Source organism: Chaetodon trifascialis, chromosome 11 (genome assembly GCF_039877785.1).
Source record: "Chaetodon trifascialis isolate fChaTrf1 chromosome 11, fChaTrf1.hap1, whole genome shotgun sequence".
Taxonomy (NCBI): Eukaryota; Metazoa; Chordata; class Actinopteri; order Chaetodontiformes; family Chaetodontidae; genus Chaetodon; species Chaetodon trifascialis.
In genome coordinates, this window is record NC_092066.1 from 21,360,058 (window position 1) to 21,380,455 (window position 20,398).

Here is a 20,398-nt window from a genome sequence, read left to right on the forward strand (position 1 = left end):
TTTTTTTTTAGTTTTATTTACATATCTTAACAATAATATATTTGAAATATTCTTTGTGAAGTAGCAACATGATTACTGAACACACTGGTGCCAAATGCTGCCTGCATGCCCATTGTACCTACATTTATTGTCTGGTTTCTGAATTATTGCACATTCACGGACTTTTGGCCGTTATTCGCTAGCTGAAACACATATTTGAATGTTTTCCAATGAGTTCTGAATATAATGTTAATATATTAATAACATGTAACTGTATAATTGTTCTTTCTTTTAGATGTACTTCTTGATCTTTCAAGTTCTCGCATGTCACTGTCACTAACTTCTAATTAGCTGCAATGAGGTTGTGTCATTTCTTAAGCATGAGCTAAATGGGCAAAGAAATCCAACACAGTATTAGATTTACTGCACACTCCATACATTTTAGTCCATACAAGATGTACACATTTTCATTTCAAATAACGTCAGGTATACAACTCAAATGAGCATTAAATGACAAACAAACAGTTCAACTATAAAATGAAGTTATTTTCACTCAAGTATAACATGAGCCCATCCAGTGTCAAGCTCAACTTCATAATTCCAGTTTACACATTGATTTTACAATACCATATTGAAATGATGAAATTATAAAGACAATAGGTTCCACAAACAAACATGAGCTACAGCACTTCAATATGAAGTGGACTTAAAGCTGGTTGACCCTTCACTGGTCAATAAAACAGCAAGCAAACAGAACATCTTATAAGTAGTCACGAAATGCAAAATGGACTTAGCTATTAACTCAAACGGAAATGTTATCACACAACATCACAGTATAGAGTGCTGCTTTGATACAAGGAGCAGTCGGTTGAGATTTTCTACTTGAAAAAGGCCACCACTAATTACAGCCCAGCAGATGGACTTTAAGTTTTGTGAATAGTTGCTAATGATGAAGTGATACTGTGTCATTTTGAAGTCAACGGAGCAGTATCAGTATTTGCCATATTATTTACACAGACCCAGTCTCTATGAGGCAGTTGTTTGTACAGAATCAATACACTTACCGTCCTGTATTCTGCCCCAGCTTTTCAAACTCTTTGCCTAATGTCTGTTGCTTGTTTGTTCTTCTGTAGGCAAACATGATTTGAATTTAAGGAACATCGTATTAGGTCCAAAAATTTAAATGCCTAGGCACAAGACTCTAGTGTCAAACCGTAAAAACAGAATAAAGTAAATTAAAGTTCATCTGTTTCTAATTTTGTGCAAAATCCATCACCTCTCCACCCCAGAAAATGCTTATTGGTGAGTTTAAACTGTACTAAATATATAATTTGTACACACAGATGCCACAATATAGTATACTCTGGAACCTGCATACTGTAAGTTCACAAAAGCAAATATCAAAGAAGTACAGTCTGCAAATGTGTCATATACACAAAAATGACAAAAATTAAAAGAAACCACTACAGTGGCTCCAAATATAATCTGGAGTGAATGTGAAATGTCTGTATTGATCAGAAGTGTCTGTCTCTATGGTTGTTGCTGGTATTGTGCCTCTGTGGCGGTGTAGAAGTCATCCAGGACACTCTGCATGTAATCAAAGGTGGGCCTGTCTTCAGGCTTGTTCTTCCAGCAGGACATCATGATCTCGTAGAGCTCCGCAGGACAGTTGTCGGGTTGAGGCATCCGGTAGCCGCGCTGCACAGAGGACATCACCTCTCCTTTGGTCATACCTGAAGACAACACAGGCAACACAGAGGTGTGAATACCAGCAAGGCACATACAGACTGAAGCTGACATGAAAGAGAGCATGCACACTGTAGCAGCCGTGATTAATTAATGTTGGCGGCTGTAGCAGTGATGGTGGCAGCAGTAGAGTGAGAACAAGTTGTATGTTATTATGGTAATTATAGGAGTAATAGTTAATAACTGGCAAACAAACTGAAACATTTTCCATGCAGTTCAGAAAAAAATATCACCAGTAGAGGGCAGTGCAATGCTTCACAACATCACAACACAAAGCTCAATGCTATATTTCATTTTAACTGCATGAAAGGAGGCTTGATTTCCAGCAAAGCAAAGCTGATAATTGCCTCTGAAGTGCCCCTAAAGTCCCAGGTTTATGTGGGGCAGCTGCTTCGAGGTCATTTGATCACCTGTTTCCTTGTTTGGGATTATCTGCTGCTAAAGTACAAGATCAAATGACATGATGGAGACCGTCCAATCCAATCCAGAGGCCATGATCAGAGGAGGGCCCCTGTATCCAAATCTAAGCAAGACTTTTATTATTTCAGCTGATAAAATGTTGCAACCACTACTGCTAATACTAAGGCAGAGTTCTTTACCCCACTTACAAATCAGTCATACACAACAGAAGCATGAATGAATAGATGATTGTGTTATGAGAAGGTCCACACACACTAGTTTATTATGTTCAGAATAATGACACACTGTAGCATACAGTCGACTGAATGTCTACCTGGGTAAGGGATTTTTCCGTAGGTTATAATTTCATAGAGCAGAACTCCAAAGGACCACATGTCTGACTTGATGGTGAAAGACCCGTAGTTAATGGCCTCTGGAGCGGTCCACTTTATGGGGAATTTGGCCCCTGTGGAGGACACATGCCCACATATATTCACACACACACACACACACACACACACACACACACACACACACACACACACACACACACACACACACACAGTTATATACACATATACAGGCTATTTAAATTTCTTAGTTTCAGTGTCTCCTGGTTCCAGATCAGTGATCAATCAGGTTTCATCTTATGAGACAGCGATACATTCATTGTGTCTCTGTACAATACTATGCCAGACTGCTTTGTGTGTCTTCGACTGATGAAAGTATGAGAGGAAACAGATCTTGTGTGTGGTTCGAGGCCATCAGAGGTGTTGGTCATTGTGGTATGGGTGTAGATGAGTTGTGAAAATGTGGAGCCGCTGGTAAGTGAAACCAAAAGTCTGGTTTGTCACATTATACAAAAGTCTTGCCCAATAAATTGTCAGTTCTGCTTCTCCCTCCCAAAGGGGAGTTTTTATCTGAACGTGTTGTAAGTAGTCAGGGAGTCAGCTCATTTTGGATGGGAAAAAAACCTCTTACACAAGGCAAAAATGGAGACACACATATTCCTGAACATGCAAACACACACGCACAAATTTTTACCCTCTCTGGCAGAGTATTCGTCATCCTCTATGACTCTTGCCAGTCCAAAATCAGCTATTTTACAGAGCAGACTCTCTGACACCAGGACATTAGCTGCTCTCAGGTCTCTGTGGATATAATTCTTCTTCTCTATGTACGCCATGCCCTCTGCTATCTGCAACAAGAAAGAATGGCACCGTGTGATCACCATCATGCTGAATTTCATTCAAACAGATGAGCAGGAATACAAAAAAACCTAGTAGATCTGGTACAAAACTGCTAAAGAAAAATGAAATCACAGTACATAATGCCTCAAACATCATGACACTCCAGTGTGTAACATTCATGTACTGTAACTATTCAAACAAACAAGACTGAGTCACTGGTGGGATAACTGGTGTTTTATACTGACTGAGACACAGACAGCTGAAAATCCAGACCCAACATGGACTGAACTCAGACTATTGCTGAAACATTTCGTTGTTGATTGCTGGTCACAGCACCTCACATGCTGATACGCTTGATTTTCCCTCTTTAATATCACTGTGAGCTGACTGTGTTGGGTTTTAACTGCTTGGAATAACAAGTGAAATAAGACATTACAGTTAGATTTGGCATTACTTTTGAAATCTTATTGACCAGATGATGGATCATTAATTTCAAATAATAGTAATTACTGTAAATGTTGATTAATTACAGCTCTACTACCGACACAACATACTAACGCTAACTACAAACACTTCAAACAAACATGTGTTTCAGTCTGTTAGCCTAGTTGTGCTTTACAATATAACTCGATTCAACCTCATTCAACCTTTAGTTTCATGTGCACAGATCACTGTAATGCTTTATTTTATAGGTCTGTAATTTCCTGACAACTTCCTCATAATGTTGTAAGACCTGGAAAGAATTACACAATTTGATATTAATTATAGAAAAATCCGCCATTTTCTTGAAAGAACAGGTCCATTGAGTAAATCTATTACTGGAAATGCTATCTGTTATATTTACTTGTTTGGAGATAAATTGTTGTTCAGCTGACCAGCTGTGCACAGACTAAAGTCTCTTGAGGTCACCCAAGTTATCAATTGGAACTAAATCTTTGAAGTGTATCAGGTGAAGTTAGTCTATTTATTTCCATAAAATAAAGCCAATTTTTTTTTTTAAAGCTGTCAGTCAAAAGCATCAACACAGTAAAAGTCATTAATCAATTAATTCTACCCTCTTTGACCTGTTTTGCAGTAGGTTAACCTGCTTTTGTTACTTATTATAGTTTGAACTACTCTCGCGGCTTCGATAGACGCATTGATCCAACACAGTGTGGAACCACCAACCTTGCCAATGTGCTGCTGCTAAATATCAACACAGGAGTGGGGATTCAAAAGTGAAGTTTCAGTTTTGTACATTTGGTTACCGTTCCTCCTTTCGGTTCAGTAATGGAAACACTGATGATATGTCTGTTTCACAACTGTGAAGGATAGCGGTCTGTGAGAAAAAGCAGCTTATTGCGACCAGTGTGGCAATCACCTGAGCTGAGAAATCGATGAGCTTGGGTAGTTGTAGTCTGCACCCTGCATCGCTCTTTAAGAAGTCTAGCAGGCTCCCTGAAGATATGAAAGACAGGAAACAATGTCAGTATCTTTTTTGTGTGTGTCCATGTTAGCTATCATTTTAACCTCCAAAACCTTTCCATTACATTCACATTTTCAGGAGACGTTTCTCATTTAATTGAGCTGACCAGCTAACTCTCCTTTGTGAAACAAGTCAGACGGTCAACGTGTGGCCACATGAATGCAGTGTGTCACAACGTTAAGCTGCTGACATCTGCACTTCCTATTACTGGATGCTGATCCTGAAACTGCATGCGTTTAAAACAGAGCTCGCTAACCGTTTGCCATAAATTCAGTGATGATATAGATGGGTTCCGTCTTGGTGACAACAGCATAGAGGCGCACCAGCCTGTCGTGCTGCAGCGTCTTCATGACGTTGGCTTCATCCAAGAAGGCTTCCACCGTCATGGTGCCTGGCTTTAGCGTTTTCACTGCCACTTTGGTTGTGTTGTTGTAGTAAGCTGATCACACAAAAAGTGAAGAAAGAGGGATAGAGAGATTTGGGGAAATGGAGAATTTTAATACAGTCCATGAAAGTATGAAATCATCTGTTTGACACGCTGCTGGGTTTCAGTCCCAGTCTGACTGCTGGACAATTCCAAACTCTGTATGATTCTGACAAAGGACATTATTCTTCTTTTTCAAGAATGATTCTTTTAACTCTAATGTGTAAAACCAAATAACATTTGCAGTCAGTGGACTGTTTTCAGATGCAAGATTGCTGTGTGCATACCCATTATTATTCCATTTTCCATGGAAATTGGAAGAAAATGCAAATGAGGGGAAGTAACACTATAACTGCTGTTTATGGTCCAGTGGCAGCTGAGGATGCATGACACTAACACGGACTAAACCGTTTCAAAATGAATCATGTTTGTGTGTGTGTTTGTGTGTTACATTTAAAATAACTGATGTTGAGACATCCGGACTTTTAGCCCCCACGGGTCAAGCTCCAAAAGCACTGGATTCTACATGTCCCATAGCGCAACTCCTTATCATCGTATCATCTGCTGTGAGTACTTTCAGTACATCTTTCGTTAGACCCTTCCTGTCTGATAAATGCCCACAAAACACCACAACCTGAGTTTATAACACATGGCTTTCTGTTCAAAGCCTTAAAGCCTGCTCTGAATCAGAATGAAAGCTCCCTTTAGATCCACAGATGACATCATACAACCGTTGTTACACACTGAGTCATACTCTGAAAAAACCTTATCAGAGGGTCAGACATGTCAATCAAGTCCAGTTTGTGCTCGCCCACAGAGTCCTAAAATAACATGTAATCAGGCAACACAAGCAGCTGTCAGACTGTAGGTGTACTGGGTCTTTAGTGTTCAAATGAAGTGAAAAATGCTAAAATGCTGCCAATACAATAAACCTGAGCAGCAGCTGGAAAAGGATGACAAAATAGCGCACGGTGATGCGAAGGCTTTGGCAACAGTTCAGGAAACAAAGACACACAGTAATAAACCGCTGGATGTACACATATACTATGTTTTCAAAAACTATTCAAGTCAGACAATTTCAGAATGGAATATCTGCCAAGGCGGGGTCAGCAGTACATATTGCTTCATTTCACTATTTAGCGTATTCAGCAGTTTTTCAGTGTATTTCATGCAATGCCATTATCACGAATAAAGCTGAAATCACTGTAGTTTTCAGAATGAAACCTCATCTTTCTCATCATTACTACCATCACAGAAGTAACACAAATATCAAAACACTTTTCCCAGCAGAAGTTGTGCTTCATGGGCAATCATAGCAAGTGTTTTTTTTAGGTGATACAACTATCACACCAGGCAAAGTCTTAAATCCTTGACACAACAACAAAACTGACTTTCACTTAACACCTCTATGTCATTGTGTGTGCGTGTGCCATCACCACTCCCAAATGTCTGATGCAAATCGCCCTTCAGACTCAAACATTCCCTACATGGATGATAAAACTGACAGCACTGATGCACACATGAATGTGATCTTTCCAGGTTGCTCTTCAGCACAGATGCACGCAGTGAAACGTGAGCATTTTTTCTGAGAAGCAGTCAGCTCTGACCAAAAATATGCAATACAACTAATGGCTAACAAAAGAGGGAAGTCATTTTTGTTTTAATTAGGGGGAAATGGAACTTCCTTGTACTGTACACTTCTGCAGCGCTGAATTTGCAGTGAATATGAACCTCTTCGCTCTACCACCGCAGTCAAGGTGCCATTTGCAGAATATTTAAAGGTGCTATCATTCATGAATTCATGCCTTAGGTCATGTGCCCTAACTGAGACCAACCATGATGAGAAGCTGTTCCCAGTCTACTTACTGATTACCTTACTGATTAGATCAAGTCTGAAGATTTCTCGTCACTCACCCATCCAGACTTCCCCAAACTGCCCAGCTCCGAGCTTCTTCACCATCTTAATGGAGTCTTTGGAAATCTCCCAGGCATCTTTATCCCACGGCTTCTGAGCTTTGGGTTTCACACATGGACGGTCCAGTTTACGGCACAGGCCATCCGCCTTGTCTGGAAGGTACACACACACACACACACACACACACACACACACACACACACACACACACACACACTGAGAACTGTGTGCTACAATGCTTGCTGTAATGTTCAATTGCATACATTTTCAAGTAATGTTTAAACGCTGAGAGTGAATCAAACATTAGGTATGAAATCTACTCACAACATAAGCAACTGATAGCAAACATATTAGATGGTAGGGGGACTTTTTATTTTAGAATTAAGGATAGTAAACACCATTCATTCAGTCCAGAGTCGTACTCACTATGGTAGTGTTTGATCATGCTGCTGATGTCAGAAAAGGAGATTTTAGGAGAGATGTAGTAGCCGCCATTATCCATCATTCTGATCTTATAGTGCTTGACCGAATCTGCCCCCTGAGCGTCCATGTCTCTGATGGACAATGAGTAGCTTCCTGTGGAAAAATCATGAAATAAAAAAGAGGGACCAGCGCCTCTCATATATTGGAATGAGGCATGTTTGTGAATGCGTTTCAGTCTCTCAGGGCCGTTGTGATTTTCGTACCTTTCGAAGTTTCACTTTCCCGGATAAGATAATATCCTGGTTTGTTTGCTGGCGCCAGCAGCTGCCTCTCTGCATCCTTTCTCGTGATGTCCTTGAAAAACCACCTGCAGTGAACAGGAAATGCACTGAATATACAAAACGGACATATTGACTTACCACTCATTTCTACAAATGGCCCCTCTTAGCAAAGAAGCTTAATAGTCCTTCTTTGTAAGCAGTAGATTAAATATGGGAACTTAATCATTTAACTGTAATCAATTATTTTTGTTCTATATACATTGTAATGTAAATTGTCTGCATTAAACAATATATCTGTCATATCAAAAGCAGGTTATTGAGAACACCCTGAAGTCATTTATTGAGATGCAGCTACTCACTCTTCTGTTTCCATGGTGTCAGCTTGGCCGACATAATTGGATGGGATGAATCCTTCTTTGTTGGTTGTCAATGATTTTGCCTTCCACCACTCCCCATGTCTGCAGGAAATATCAATTGATTTTAGCTAAATTACTGTTTTTCTTTGATTGCCAGTGTAGGTAGAGTATCTTCAAAAACTAGGTCTCCTAAAGCGGCTGAGACTTTCTTAAGTGGCTTTAAAGTAGAAGAAACTAATTTTCTACACATGAAAAATATCACATATCCAATTATCTATGTATGTATGTATGTATGTATGTATGTATGTATGTATGTATGTATGTATGTATGTATGTATGTATGTGTGTGTGTGTGTATGTATGTGTGTATGTATGTATGTGTGTGTGTGTGTGTGTGTGTGTGTGTGTGTGTGTGTGTGTGTGTGTGTATGTATGTGTGTATGTATGTATGTCTATGAAGCTTACAATGCCTTTTAATAGATGCACCACTACATCAAATTGAAATGTCTCATGTCTCATTGTCTCATGTCTTAAACATCATTTCGTGAGTACAAATGAAGCCTAAAATATTTTGACTGTCATTTTTTTGGTTGTCACCGTGTCTCCTCGTGACATGCATTTGAAACAGCGCTCCATTTCATAGCTCATGTCAGCGTTCTTTGGTTCGTGGCTTACACGATGCAGTAAATAAATAACAAATAATATTTCCTGAAGTTGAATCTGTCTGCAATCACTATCAGACACTCACTCCTCTAAGATTTTCATCTTTTCCCCCTTCTTGAATCCTAAGTCGTCGGGATGCGTAGCTTCATATGGATAAAGGCCGACCATTATTTTACCAACCCCCTTTTGCTCTACGAGAGGAAACAGAAGAAGGCATGTTAAATACTGTACAACAACAGAAACAGGGCCACATCTTCATTTAATCCTGTCATATGACAGTAAGCAGCCATACAGAAACATCAGGTAAAGATTAAAGAAATAATGAACAAACCCGCAAGTGGTGAACACATAAGATGACAGACTGACAGAACCACTCATGAGCAACCTCAACTGAATATCGCAGAGGGACTGTAAATGTATTACAGGGGTCATCAAGGACTCGTGTTGCTCTATTAATGTTTGAGTTGGCTCACAAACATTTTACAAGTTAATTAATTGTATCTGGACTATCTGGAATAGCAGCGGTATCACTCAGCGTGTACCCACAATACCACTAACCACCAGCTGGGTAAATTATAAATATTCAGTTGTAAGTCAGTTGCACAGGCCGTAGGTTACCTGAATGAATAATAACATCAAAAGATAGGTTCAGATATGTTAAAGTCTATCTTAATACAACACTCAGATGGGCTTTAGCAGTCTGTGTTAGTCAAATCAAATGGCTTTTTCAAAGTTACAGTAGTAAAGTACCAAAGTGGATTATAGAACAGTGTTTTGCATGACAGTAGAATAGTTTGTATCTTGTAGTGAGTATTGGAGTAATGTGTTTATGGAAATGTTGAACATAGTCTGTCAAGACAAAGACTACTTTAAGCAAACCGAAAGAAAGACAGAACGCGGCATAGACTTACCTTCCAGCTTTTGGAACACCTGACCAGGTAACAATGAGCTATTCTGTAAAGACCAAGAGTTCTCAGCATCAGAAACAGTGATAATGTCATACGATAAGAGAGAGATCAATAACTACACCAAACACAATATCGTTCATTTCCTCAGCTTCACTGTGTCAGGCAGGGAAGTTCTGTTCATTAGGAAATACTTGAGTGACTATTATTCCAAATGAATAGGAGAGCGTGTATCTAAATTGTAAAAAAAAAAAAGGAAAAAAAGGAAAAAAAAAGAATTGAGAATTGAATATTTTGCACTGATTATAGGTATTTCCATCTTCACCATTCTATTTGTTCAATTTTTAATTCACCAGGGCACATTTCTAAACAGAAAATCATGATATCTGTGCTGTCAATGTTCTTTAACTTTTACTTTGAGCTATAATCAATACCACAACACTGTTCATAACATACAAAAAGACACATTTAGAAGTTGTTTCCATAAAGAAAACCCCTTCATGCCTTCAAATGACTTAGATGTAACTCTGCACCTTTGCCTTCATTTAGTTCGTGTGGACCAGTGAATGTGTAAATAGTCCTTCCTCTATTTGCACCCACACCCCAAACTCAGCAGACATATGGGAGCAGTTCCACAGAAGAAGAGTGACTTGTAAAGGTTCAAGTATCAGTATGGTAATTATTTTATGTGTCCCTCTACAATGTTAGAAACCTAACAGGAACACATAACATGATCCTTCAGCTTGACTATTATCATGTGAAAGCCTCACCCCACAAGTTGCCAGGATTTGATGTATGAAACCCTGACTGTCTGAATCTGTATTTCTGAGACTGTCATTGGTCCACTGCAGTTTCAAAATGGGAATACTCAGCCATGTCTGCTTATTTCACTCCTGATTGTCTTGTAGCATCTAAAAAAGACTCCCCATGTTAACAAGGTTAAAAGCTTTGAGCGGATTTCTTCTGATTTCTTGTCTCTGAGATAGCTTATAGATAAGCTATCTCAGAGACAAGAAATCAGTGTCTCATTGTTTAGAACTAATCTATATACAGTCTGACTACTTACTATGTGGTTTTTTGTATTGGAGGTGGGGTCTCTGACATAGTGCGTTTGCTCGGTACGTACAGTCTGCTGGCTGATCTTCCCCTCCACAACTCCGCTCAGACCTTCGCTCAGCGTGGACTTCATACAGCCCATCCTGCCTGCATGAGGAAGTGAGAAACAGGAAGAGTGAACTGGACGGTTACACATTTACTCTTCTCAGCTGGTGAAACAAACAACCCTTCACATATTTGGAGCCAAGCACCTGCGACTTTCTAGCTCTTAGCCGTAAAAATAACACAGCAACATTTTCACTCTTAACTTTTTTATCACTTTGTGTTTAAAAAAGAGTCATGGAGGAAATGAACATATACAGAAACTAACAAGCAGCAGCAGGTGTTGCTACAGTGAAAAATGCAAATCAAATTGGCTATAGTCACCTCTTTATCCAAATGCCACACATGATAATGAAGTATGAAGCCAACAGCCAATGTTTGCAGGCACAGAGGTCTGACAGGCAGAAATATGACTTTGATCCATAAGAAACAAACGATTTCATAGAAGGAAAGACCAAAAAGACCATGGCCTAGATTATCTTGATTATAAGTATGATATGAAAGTTATGTTTCCTGTGATGTGGTGATCTGCAGGAGCCATGACAGTGCATGATTTATGAGTTTTGTACCATCTGTTCTCTAGCCACGCTAGCAGCATGACTCTATGATGGCATTGATAGAGTTTAATGGAGAGGAGCATTCCTGTCATTCAAACTTTGAATCTATCAGACAGTAAACAGTACAGTAAAGAGCCTTGAGTCCAGCTGTGCGTGATAATTAATTTTATTGCATTATAAAGTGCTTGTATTAGTTAATTATTAAGATGCATCCTGTAATGTTGGTTTCTGTTCAAACGTAGTAGCGATGTACTCTTCCACAAATTTGCGAGAAATTTGCAACAAGATGAAGATCCAAGATAACATAAGATTGGATAAGATAAACTGTACTGTTACAGTGAAACTAAGTCTAACATCAGAAGTACATGTTGGTCCCAAATCAACACCTGTTTTCTAAAACAGGAAACTGAAGTCCATGACTGAACACAAACAGAGACAAGAGTGAAGAGCTACAGTAGATGATAAACGGAGACAATGGATATACAAGAATGTTGTCTGGCCCACTTAGAAAATTAAGAAGGTCACATGTCAAAGGTCAAGAGGAATCACTAATAAGGAACCACCAACCACATACAATCTACACTGGCATCATTTAGATTAGCTTTGATGGCTCACCCTTTTCTACCACACAGTTGTATTTTTGTCCCCAAAGAACATGTAAAATATATTTGAGTAAGTCCTCAAAGATATGCAAGCAGCCAGAGCCAGGTCAGTTCTGACCAACTGGACTGGGCTGACCTGAATATGCTGTTAACATTGGGTGATTAACAAGGGTAAGGAGAAAGAATCTAGAGTCCTAAGCCATGTTAGCGTCTATCTGAGGCTGCGCTTGGCTACAGCAGCAGCTTAACCTCAATGCTAATGCTAGCATGGCAACATATTCTCTCTTACAATGCTAACATGGAGCTGTTAGCAGGTGTAATGATTATATATTATCATCCTAGCATGCTAACAGCTAGCTCAGCTCATCAGCTAACCCACTGATATTTACCAGATAATGCTTTTGTTTACAGGGAGGCTAACAGTTGCTAATTAGCACCAAACTTTTACAGCACTGAACAAGTACAGCTGAGATAGAAATGTCATTATTTTTTTCAGGTTTTAAATCCAAAGCATTGGACAAACTGCAATTTTAACCTGATGATGAAAAGTTAGGATTTCTAAGGTTAATGCAATTCAGCTCAAAGAACCACAAATGTGAACCTCATTGTGACACTAGCATAAAGTTCAGGGTATCACCAAATTCATAAAGTTTCCTCATTTGGGCAACCATTCATGTCAACTTACTATGCACATAATTTTGAGTCAGTCCATCCAGCAGATGTTAAGATATATCTCAAGATAAGTGAAAACTTTGCAACATGAATGTCTGTTAAGTTCAGTCTGGACCAAATTGATGGACTGAGCAACATACAGAGCCACGCTGCTAGCATGGCTAAAATCTAGATACATGTATTTAATCCAGAAAGCATTAAATTGGTCAACAGTTCAGAAAAATTGCACCATCAACCCAATGGCATGTGTGGTGCTCAGTGTCTAAAATGTCTTCACAGATGTTTATGAATCTAAATGACAGTACAGAAAGTTAATGAATAAAAAAACGCTGTAACCAAAACTGGCAGTTTGTTACTGCTAATGTGTTTTATTGGTTCAGTGCCTCCGTTATATTTTTAACATGACGGTTGGCAAACAGCTGGAAATATAAGGGTTTGAACAGATTAGGGGTCCACACACACACACACACACACACACACACACACACACACACACACACACACACACACACACACACACACTCAATGTGCTATGCTATAACCAACATACAAACTTCCTCCTTTAGTAAAAGACCGAGCCAATGACTGGAGTGGTGAAGAAATGAAAGAACTTTTTTTAAATCATCATAAATTTAAATCATTGCAGAATTTGATGCAACTAATTGACAAATATGATGTCATATACTGCATCGCCACATATTACAACTTACAAAACACTTTTTTTTTTTTTAAACCACGACAAGCCATACAGGACTTAAAGTTCCACAAAACCGTCCATTGTGAGTATGAAACAGTCTGTGACTGTCAGGAAAAATCCAACAATATTTGTAGTATTTTTTTGTGCAAACTGTATTTAAGGTAACTCTTAAGCCTCTTAAAGTAACTAAACTGGATTGATGGAATGGATTAATGGATACATTAAAATGATAGCTCAGCCTAAACCCTCCAGTCTAGTTTTGTAGATTTGTAACACAAATTGGCCTCAATTGCACACAATTACGCAAGTCTTCTATTGTCTGTTAGTGTGTGAGAGTGTGAACATATACACAATGACCTGATGCACATCTCTGACTAGTGTTATTCACACGCATTCGTGCTTACCTCTCTGAGTGTGTATCCCTGCTCAAGCAAACAATTCATCCACTGTGAAGAAGGTTTTTAGTCCTCAGATGTCTTCTCTGTGATTCTCATCAGATTGACTGACAGACTGGTGGTATGTGGCTTAGCAAATGGGTCAGCCGCTTGACATGGACTGTTACACTCAGCCATCAGAATGAGGAACTTAAAAGAACCAGTGGGGGATTTTTCTGACTTGCTGAAACTTCCTGGTACAATTGTCTAATGATTATTTGCATAATCAGCAACACACACACTGAAGCACAGGCAGCAGATGGTCTTTTAGGCCTTTATATACAGAAACAGTGCATTTGTAAATGTTAAAGAGAGATGTGTTTTATGGCATAAAAACATGAAAAAACAGAATCCCTTTCTGACAGTTTCTGCAAACATTTAAGCAGCTGCACACACTTCCTTATTCATTTTCATGAAGTACTTCATTTTGAATTTCTTAATGATGGTTTTTTGTGTGTTAAGCATAAACTACACAGTTACAAAGTATTTTACACAGTTTCAGTGTTTCAGTGCGTTTGATAAATTCTCCCACACTGCCACCTGTTGGCCAGATGGCAGAAGTACGACAAGAAAAGCAACTTTCCACGTTATCAGTTATTTATTTTGCTTCAACACATAGGGTAGAAAACATGGTTATAGACGGATCAGATCAACACCTACACACTGAGCAGAATCATGCACCTACCGTATTTGTACATGCTGAATTATGAACAGCTGGGTTTACACAGTGTTGTTGAAGCATGTGTGAGTCACAATACAGTCACGTGGCAGTTCACAACTTGAACACCTGATTGAATGAGTATTAAGAAAACAGAGCTATATTTTCCTTATTATTAGCATGAATAAGAATGACATACAAGCAAATTGCAGTATTACATTAAGATTATACAGGGGAGAAAACAACAAAATACACAGTTTGTATAGTGCATGCGTGATGGTCTTTGCAGACAGTGATTATGGGATGTATCCATTATTTCACAAAAAAGGCAGGTAGCTCAGCCTCAATGTTCGAGATAGAAACTTTCACACAAACATGTTACACTTACTGGAAGCTCCACTGAGTATTGCATATCTACATTTCAGGAACAGTTCAGCATTTTGAAACACACTTATTCACTCACTGCCGAGAGTTAGATGAGAAAAATGATGCCACTTTCATGTTTGCAGCGGGGGTAAGTAGCTGGTTAGCTTAGCTTGCTAACTAGTTAGATAGGTAGAAATAGTAGGCAAAGATCATGATCAGGGAGAAACAAAAGACCCTTTGATAACACACCTTTACAGCTTTATTTTAGTTTAGCATAAAGACATGAACAAAATCTGTCAACCAGCATGTCTAAAGCCCAATAATTAATCTCTATGAACAGATAACCAAAGCTAACCTTCTGCTGACTCCAGCAGACATGCTGATGATGTGGTATCAACCCTCTCATCTAACTGGAAAAAAGCAAATAAGCATGTTTCTTAAAATGTCAACCCACTCCTTTAAGGTTGTGATTATAATAGCGTCATTAGAAAAGTAAAAAAACAAAAGTATAAACATTTTAAAAGGTAGTACACCATCATCATTTATTTTTTTAACCATGAGCTATTGAAATATGTCATCCACATAAATGTACTATGAACTATCGTTGGCGTCAACGCTGTCAAACCGCCATCAGTGTTCTTCTACTGCCTGCCATGTTTTAACAGCACGGCCAGTTTCACACACTGTACAGCATATGACTGGATTTTGCCCTTCAAATGCAACAGAATCAGTGAACACACCTTTCAACAGATAAAGTAACCAAACCCTGGAGGTTTTGCTCATGGTGTTTTCCAGCTCTACTACAGTTGAGCAGTCCAATTCCCTCTACACTATTGCCAATTTAAAGGAAGCACAAGCCATTAACCGGCAATATAATCTCTATCAGCATCACTACAAACATGCTACTCCCACTGTGACCCATTACATCAGCACGTCTCAGTGGTCTTGCAAATTGCTTGCACAACTAGCCCACAAAACTTGCACAGGATCTCTATTTTCTCTTTTATTCAAGTCATCCGGCCTGTGTCTTTAGTAACTACGACTGAAAGTAAAATCAGCTGTACAAGAGCTACAAATGTGTCTCTCTGCTCACTCCAACTATGAAATACACCCCTGCCAACAGTCTGTTATTTCTAGTGCACAGCAGAGCCATGGGGACATGAGAGCACTGGTTGATCACATCGCAGCACAGCACAGCGCCTCTACAGTGGATTTGGGGGGGTCAGTGCCCTGCTTACAGGCACTTCGACAGTGCTGACGCTACCCTCCGGCTACCAGCCCACATCGAAGCTTCATCACAATGGCGGCCAGGATCCATGTCGCATCTCTCTGTCCACTGGCAGGAGTGTGTGGCAGGTTAGCTGTTCCTCTGCTCAGCATCCCTGTGGGCTGAGGAGGAAGAGGAGCTCTGGCTGTCCTCGGTGTCGTCGCCATCTGCAGACAAATGAGGAAGGGGTGGAAAATTTAGATTTACAGGGCATAGATAATAGTTTTTTTTTATCAGTGTTTCTGCATGCCTTAGGCTTTTTCTTGGGTCCCAATCTTCCTTAACTTGTATCCATGCTAGTGGCATGGCTCAAAGTCAGCCAAAATATCTCAAGAAATATTGAAGAGATTGCCCTCAAACCAGTTCAGCATTCTTACAGTCGTGTGAACAAGTTATCACTTAAAGTTGCCTACGATAAATCAAAGTGAGATTTCTTTTCATTATCTCCCAGATTACAGACCAACTGTACTCTGCCTTCTTCACTCAAAGGCTGAGACAGTCATGGAGCTCGCCACAAGCGTGCACAGCTACCTCCTGCAAAACCACACCCATCTGGGTGAAGTACCAAACTCTTAGGGAGTCCCAGAAAATGGGACCAGGATTAGATAGTCTACTAAAGTGACTGTACATGTAATTTTGGATTTAGCAGTAACTTTGGAGCAAAAACTGTAGCAAGTGTTAACAGGAAAGAAAGGTTAGTGTACTGTCGATCTTTTATTTGCAAATAGCCACACAATGGCGTAGTAAGTGTCTTGGAAAAATTCCTCTCTCTGCAGCCTGCTTAGGTGGAGCTGCCTGAAGTGGTGTGATGCAGTAGTTTACCTCCCCCTCCTGCGTTAATGTGCAGCTGGGACAGAGACAGGGTGAGGGGCAGTTCCCGTCCCTCAGGGTCGGTGGGACTCTGCAGGATGTCGTGCATGGCGTTCCTGCGTCCCGTCCTGCCGGAGGCGATGAAGTCTGCGTAGGTGGCCTCAACATCAGACATCGCTCGTGCATCGTCCACACAGTGACACCTGCAAGAAGAAAAGACGTAAACACCTGAACACACACCTGGAGAGGTTCCACAGACAGCGTGAAGGCCTACTGTGGAAACCAGTGATCTATCAATAAAGTTGCTTAAAAGTTCCTATGATATGATACATGTCATATAATGCATATTTACTATGATACATGCTACTCTACAAATACAGGTGAATTATTAAATTTGCATTTTTCATCCTAATCATCTTTAACCCACTAGCAGAAGCACTGAATCACTCTGATGTCTCAGGTCTGAACAGTTGTGCTGTTCCTTTTCACAGCTTTGGAGCCTGAAGGGTCTCGGGCTAACCCAGGCAGCCCGCCCACACTGAGGCCCACAAGTGTCGGACAGAAAACCGCGAATTTCAGTCAATTAGTATTCCAATAATAACTAACGACGGAATGCACTGTGTCGAAGTCCCGTTTCAGCATCTTCTTACCTTCAGTGATAGCTCGACCAGTGCTGTAACACCAAGCTACATTTCTAGGGAGTGACTTCACCGACAAAGCAACGCGACGGGCCCGACATCACATCACACGATCCACCAAAACAAACACAACAAAACACAAAAACAGCGAGCGGCGTCCGTAAGATAATAATCCGAAGGCCCAACGCTACATACCGCGCCGAGCCAACGCACGAAAATCAGTTAAGAATATCAGTCACATCTCTAGGATGGTTTGAAAAGTCCCCAGTCTATCCTCCATGGCCGTCGCATCTTCCTCCTTCACCACCAATGAGCAGCCAGCAAGGCGCATCTGAGCTCTGATTGGACGAGACACACAAAAGGATGCGAGGAACGAGCTGTGAGAAGCACCAAGGCTCGTGCTGCGTTCGCGATCATTTCGTGAATCTCAATGACGCGACAGAAATATCTGTTTATCTATCCACAAAGGCCACATTTATTTAATCATCAAGAATTTTTTTTTTTTTATGTATGCCTAGCACATTTCAGAACATGTTGCACAATGTACTTTATAATGGAGTCTAAAAATCAAGTAAAAAATAACTGAAAATAGAGGAAAGATTACAGATTTAAAAGATAAATAGAAATCTAAAAAAAAATGACGAAATTGAATAAAATTTAATTAAATATAGTTGAATAATGTGGTAAAGTACATTAATACAAACAATTACTTTAACCTTAGAAGTCTATTTCCCCACAGCACTTGAAGGCAGCATTAAATCGCGTAACTATACAGCCAATAGTATCATGTGATACAGTTCAGGGTAAACAATTTAAAATGCAGCTTACATTGAGAATAGACTTAGTTCATCTTTACATGCACTGTTTCTTGGTTAAATTCGCTCATCATCCAGGGAACATGAATAAGAAGTCTGGAACCACACTAAAAACATATATTCTTGATGTTTGCCTTCAGATGAGGTTGGAGGCCATGCTTTAATTCAGTATCGACCATGTACCTCTGTAATTACCCATTCTACATAGAATGATTGCATAAAAGGAGATGTGCTCAGACACATAGAGCATTAGTGTGGAGGATATTTGCTCACCTATGATGGGCTGAAATTAGACTGGAAACAAGGAAATAGAGATAACTGTGTAAGATGCTTTTCATACCACAGGATGGCACTGCTGTCAATGTGAAGAAATGCTGTGTGCCAAACAATCACCAAAACCAACTCAGATAAGAGAAACAAGTCCAATTATTATTCAACTGTCGGAGCTGGTCAACAAATATCTTGTGACTGTGATTATGAAAGTATATTTAACATGAAACAAGAATGTGAGAGGTTTTCCCTGCAGGACCATCTGTATTGCAAACTCAAAGGTAGGATGATTTAAGTTTCCCTCTCATAAATGAAAAATAGCAAAGCATACAAAAACAACAGGTGCAATATAAGAAAAAACAAAATGCTATCTGCGTTGGCCCTTAAACACCCGTTAGTCCAGCTCAAACAGTGAGTGACAGGAGCATCTTAGGCCGTGTTGCTGTGGAAACATCTTCTCCTCTTTGTGCTTGCGGTGCAGGGTTTCAGCAGGACACACTCGAGAAGTTTTAAAAAGGAATCTGATTAGCGGCAAAGAGTTGAGATCAGCTCACTCCCACCAGCTTCAGAGGCTGTGCACTCCCACCTCACCTTCAGATCTGTGCTGGTGACAGGATCCAGAGGCACAGCTTACTTATTCACTGACTGTCTGCATTGCTTTGCTTTAACTCTCTATAATCTTCGCTTTTTTTGTATCCACTCTCATCTCGTCTCTGTGAAACTGATGTCTTCCAAATTGGCCGCTATTCATAAAAGAATAAAAAGTATGAAACTAAACTGTTAGTCATACATAAGATAAACTGCACACTGCAGTAAAACAAAAGAAAAAGTCATATCAGGTTGTTAAAGAGCAGTTTCAAGTGCCTCCCCCTCCTCTATTTGAAGGGGCTGTGATCTGCTCTGCAGTGATAACCACTTCTGAGGAGAGCACATTAAAAGTCTTTCTGTTAATATATAGCAAAGAGTGAACTCACATAATCTCAGTTATAGTGTTTTTCATATTCAGTTTTCATTGCCAATGAAAGGTCAGCACTCTTACTTAAGTAATGGACTTGAGTATAACTGTAATGTGCTTGTACTTTACTTGAATATTTCCCTTTAGTACTGTTTACTTTGGGCCCTTTGACACATTTCATGTGTCTGTGAGTTGTCAGTAGTTCCACCAGCGCTTCCTGTGACCTACATCGTGATTTCTGTGAGATCGATAACCTCCATCTTCTTTCTCTCCCTCCTCAATATTCTGCTTTCATCTCTTCGCTCTTCCTAATCAACCGCTTCTCTACTCTGTTATCCCACTGTGCTAAATGCACATCATATTAGGTTTAGGTAATTGTTGCTGCCCTGTTAAGGGGTTAACCTAACCAACTAGCTTAACGTGCAGTTAATTTCAGCCTCGCTAACTGTATTATTATGACTGTTTGAAGTGTTCTGCCGTTGCATCCCGTGTCTTCTAGAGAGGTGCGTCCCTCAGTTAGACCAGGTCATGTCTGGTAATGTTACCCTGTCACGGCCAGTTAAAGCTTCAGCCACAGGCTTGAGAGCAGGCCTGTTAGTTGTAGCACTAGTATGCAGACGACGCAGAGTTTATTCCTGTTCAGTATGATGGGTCTGCAAGGGCAAGCAAAAGGTTGTGTGGCCTGTTGTGCAGTAACCTCTCCTGACTGCAAACCAGCTTTCAAGCCTTGTCGACCTTGTTGGAAATCCTGTT

The 20,398-nt window shown here is 39.9% G+C and overlaps 2 protein-coding genes across 5 annotated transcripts; both read right to left on the bottom strand.

Annotated features, from left to right (window-relative positions):
- Positions 1–382: 382 nt before the first annotated feature.
- Positions 383–14,010, bottom strand: lyn (LYN proto-oncogene, Src family tyrosine kinase). 2 transcript variants are annotated; one of them, XM_070973397.1, is made up of 13 exons: positions 13,837–14,010; positions 10,873–10,949; positions 9,753–9,795; positions 8,927–9,032; positions 8,182–8,280; positions 7,805–7,908; positions 7,545–7,694; positions 7,118–7,270; positions 5,036–5,218; positions 4,675–4,751; positions 3,169–3,322; positions 2,459–2,590; positions 383–1,712 (listed from the first exon to the last, which is right to left on the bottom strand). In XM_070973397.1, the coding sequence occupies exons 2-13, from the start codon at positions 10,942–10,944 to the stop codon at positions 1,510–1,512; spliced, it is 1,476 nt and encodes a 491-aa protein (XP_070829498.1). In that variant the 5' UTR covers positions 10,945–10,949; positions 13,837–14,010; the 3' UTR covers positions 383–1,509. The 2 variants fall into 2 exon arrangements, with proteins under 2 accessions (XP_070829498.1, XP_070829497.1); XM_070973396.1 differs by having other exon boundaries at positions 396–1,712; positions 10,813–10,949; positions 13,837–13,935.
- Positions 14,011–15,431: 1,421 nt separating this feature from the next.
- LOC139339503 (cAMP-dependent protein kinase inhibitor alpha-like) lies at positions 15,432–17,927 on the bottom strand. 3 transcript variants are annotated; one of them, XM_070975156.1, is made up of 3 exons: positions 17,618–17,927; positions 16,980–17,170; positions 15,432–16,324 (listed from the first exon to the last, which is right to left on the bottom strand). In XM_070975156.1, the coding sequence occupies exons 2-3, from the start codon at positions 17,140–17,142 to the stop codon at positions 16,248–16,250; spliced, it is 240 nt and encodes a 79-aa protein (XP_070831257.1). In that variant the 5' UTR covers positions 17,143–17,170; positions 17,618–17,927; the 3' UTR covers positions 15,432–16,247. The 3 variants fall into 3 exon arrangements, with proteins under 3 accessions (XP_070831257.1, XP_070831259.1, XP_070831258.1); XM_070975158.1 differs by having other exon boundaries at positions 17,801–17,916; XM_070975157.1 differs by having other exon boundaries at positions 16,980–17,173; positions 17,618–17,909.
- Between the last annotated feature and the right edge of the window lie 2,471 nt (positions 17,928–20,398).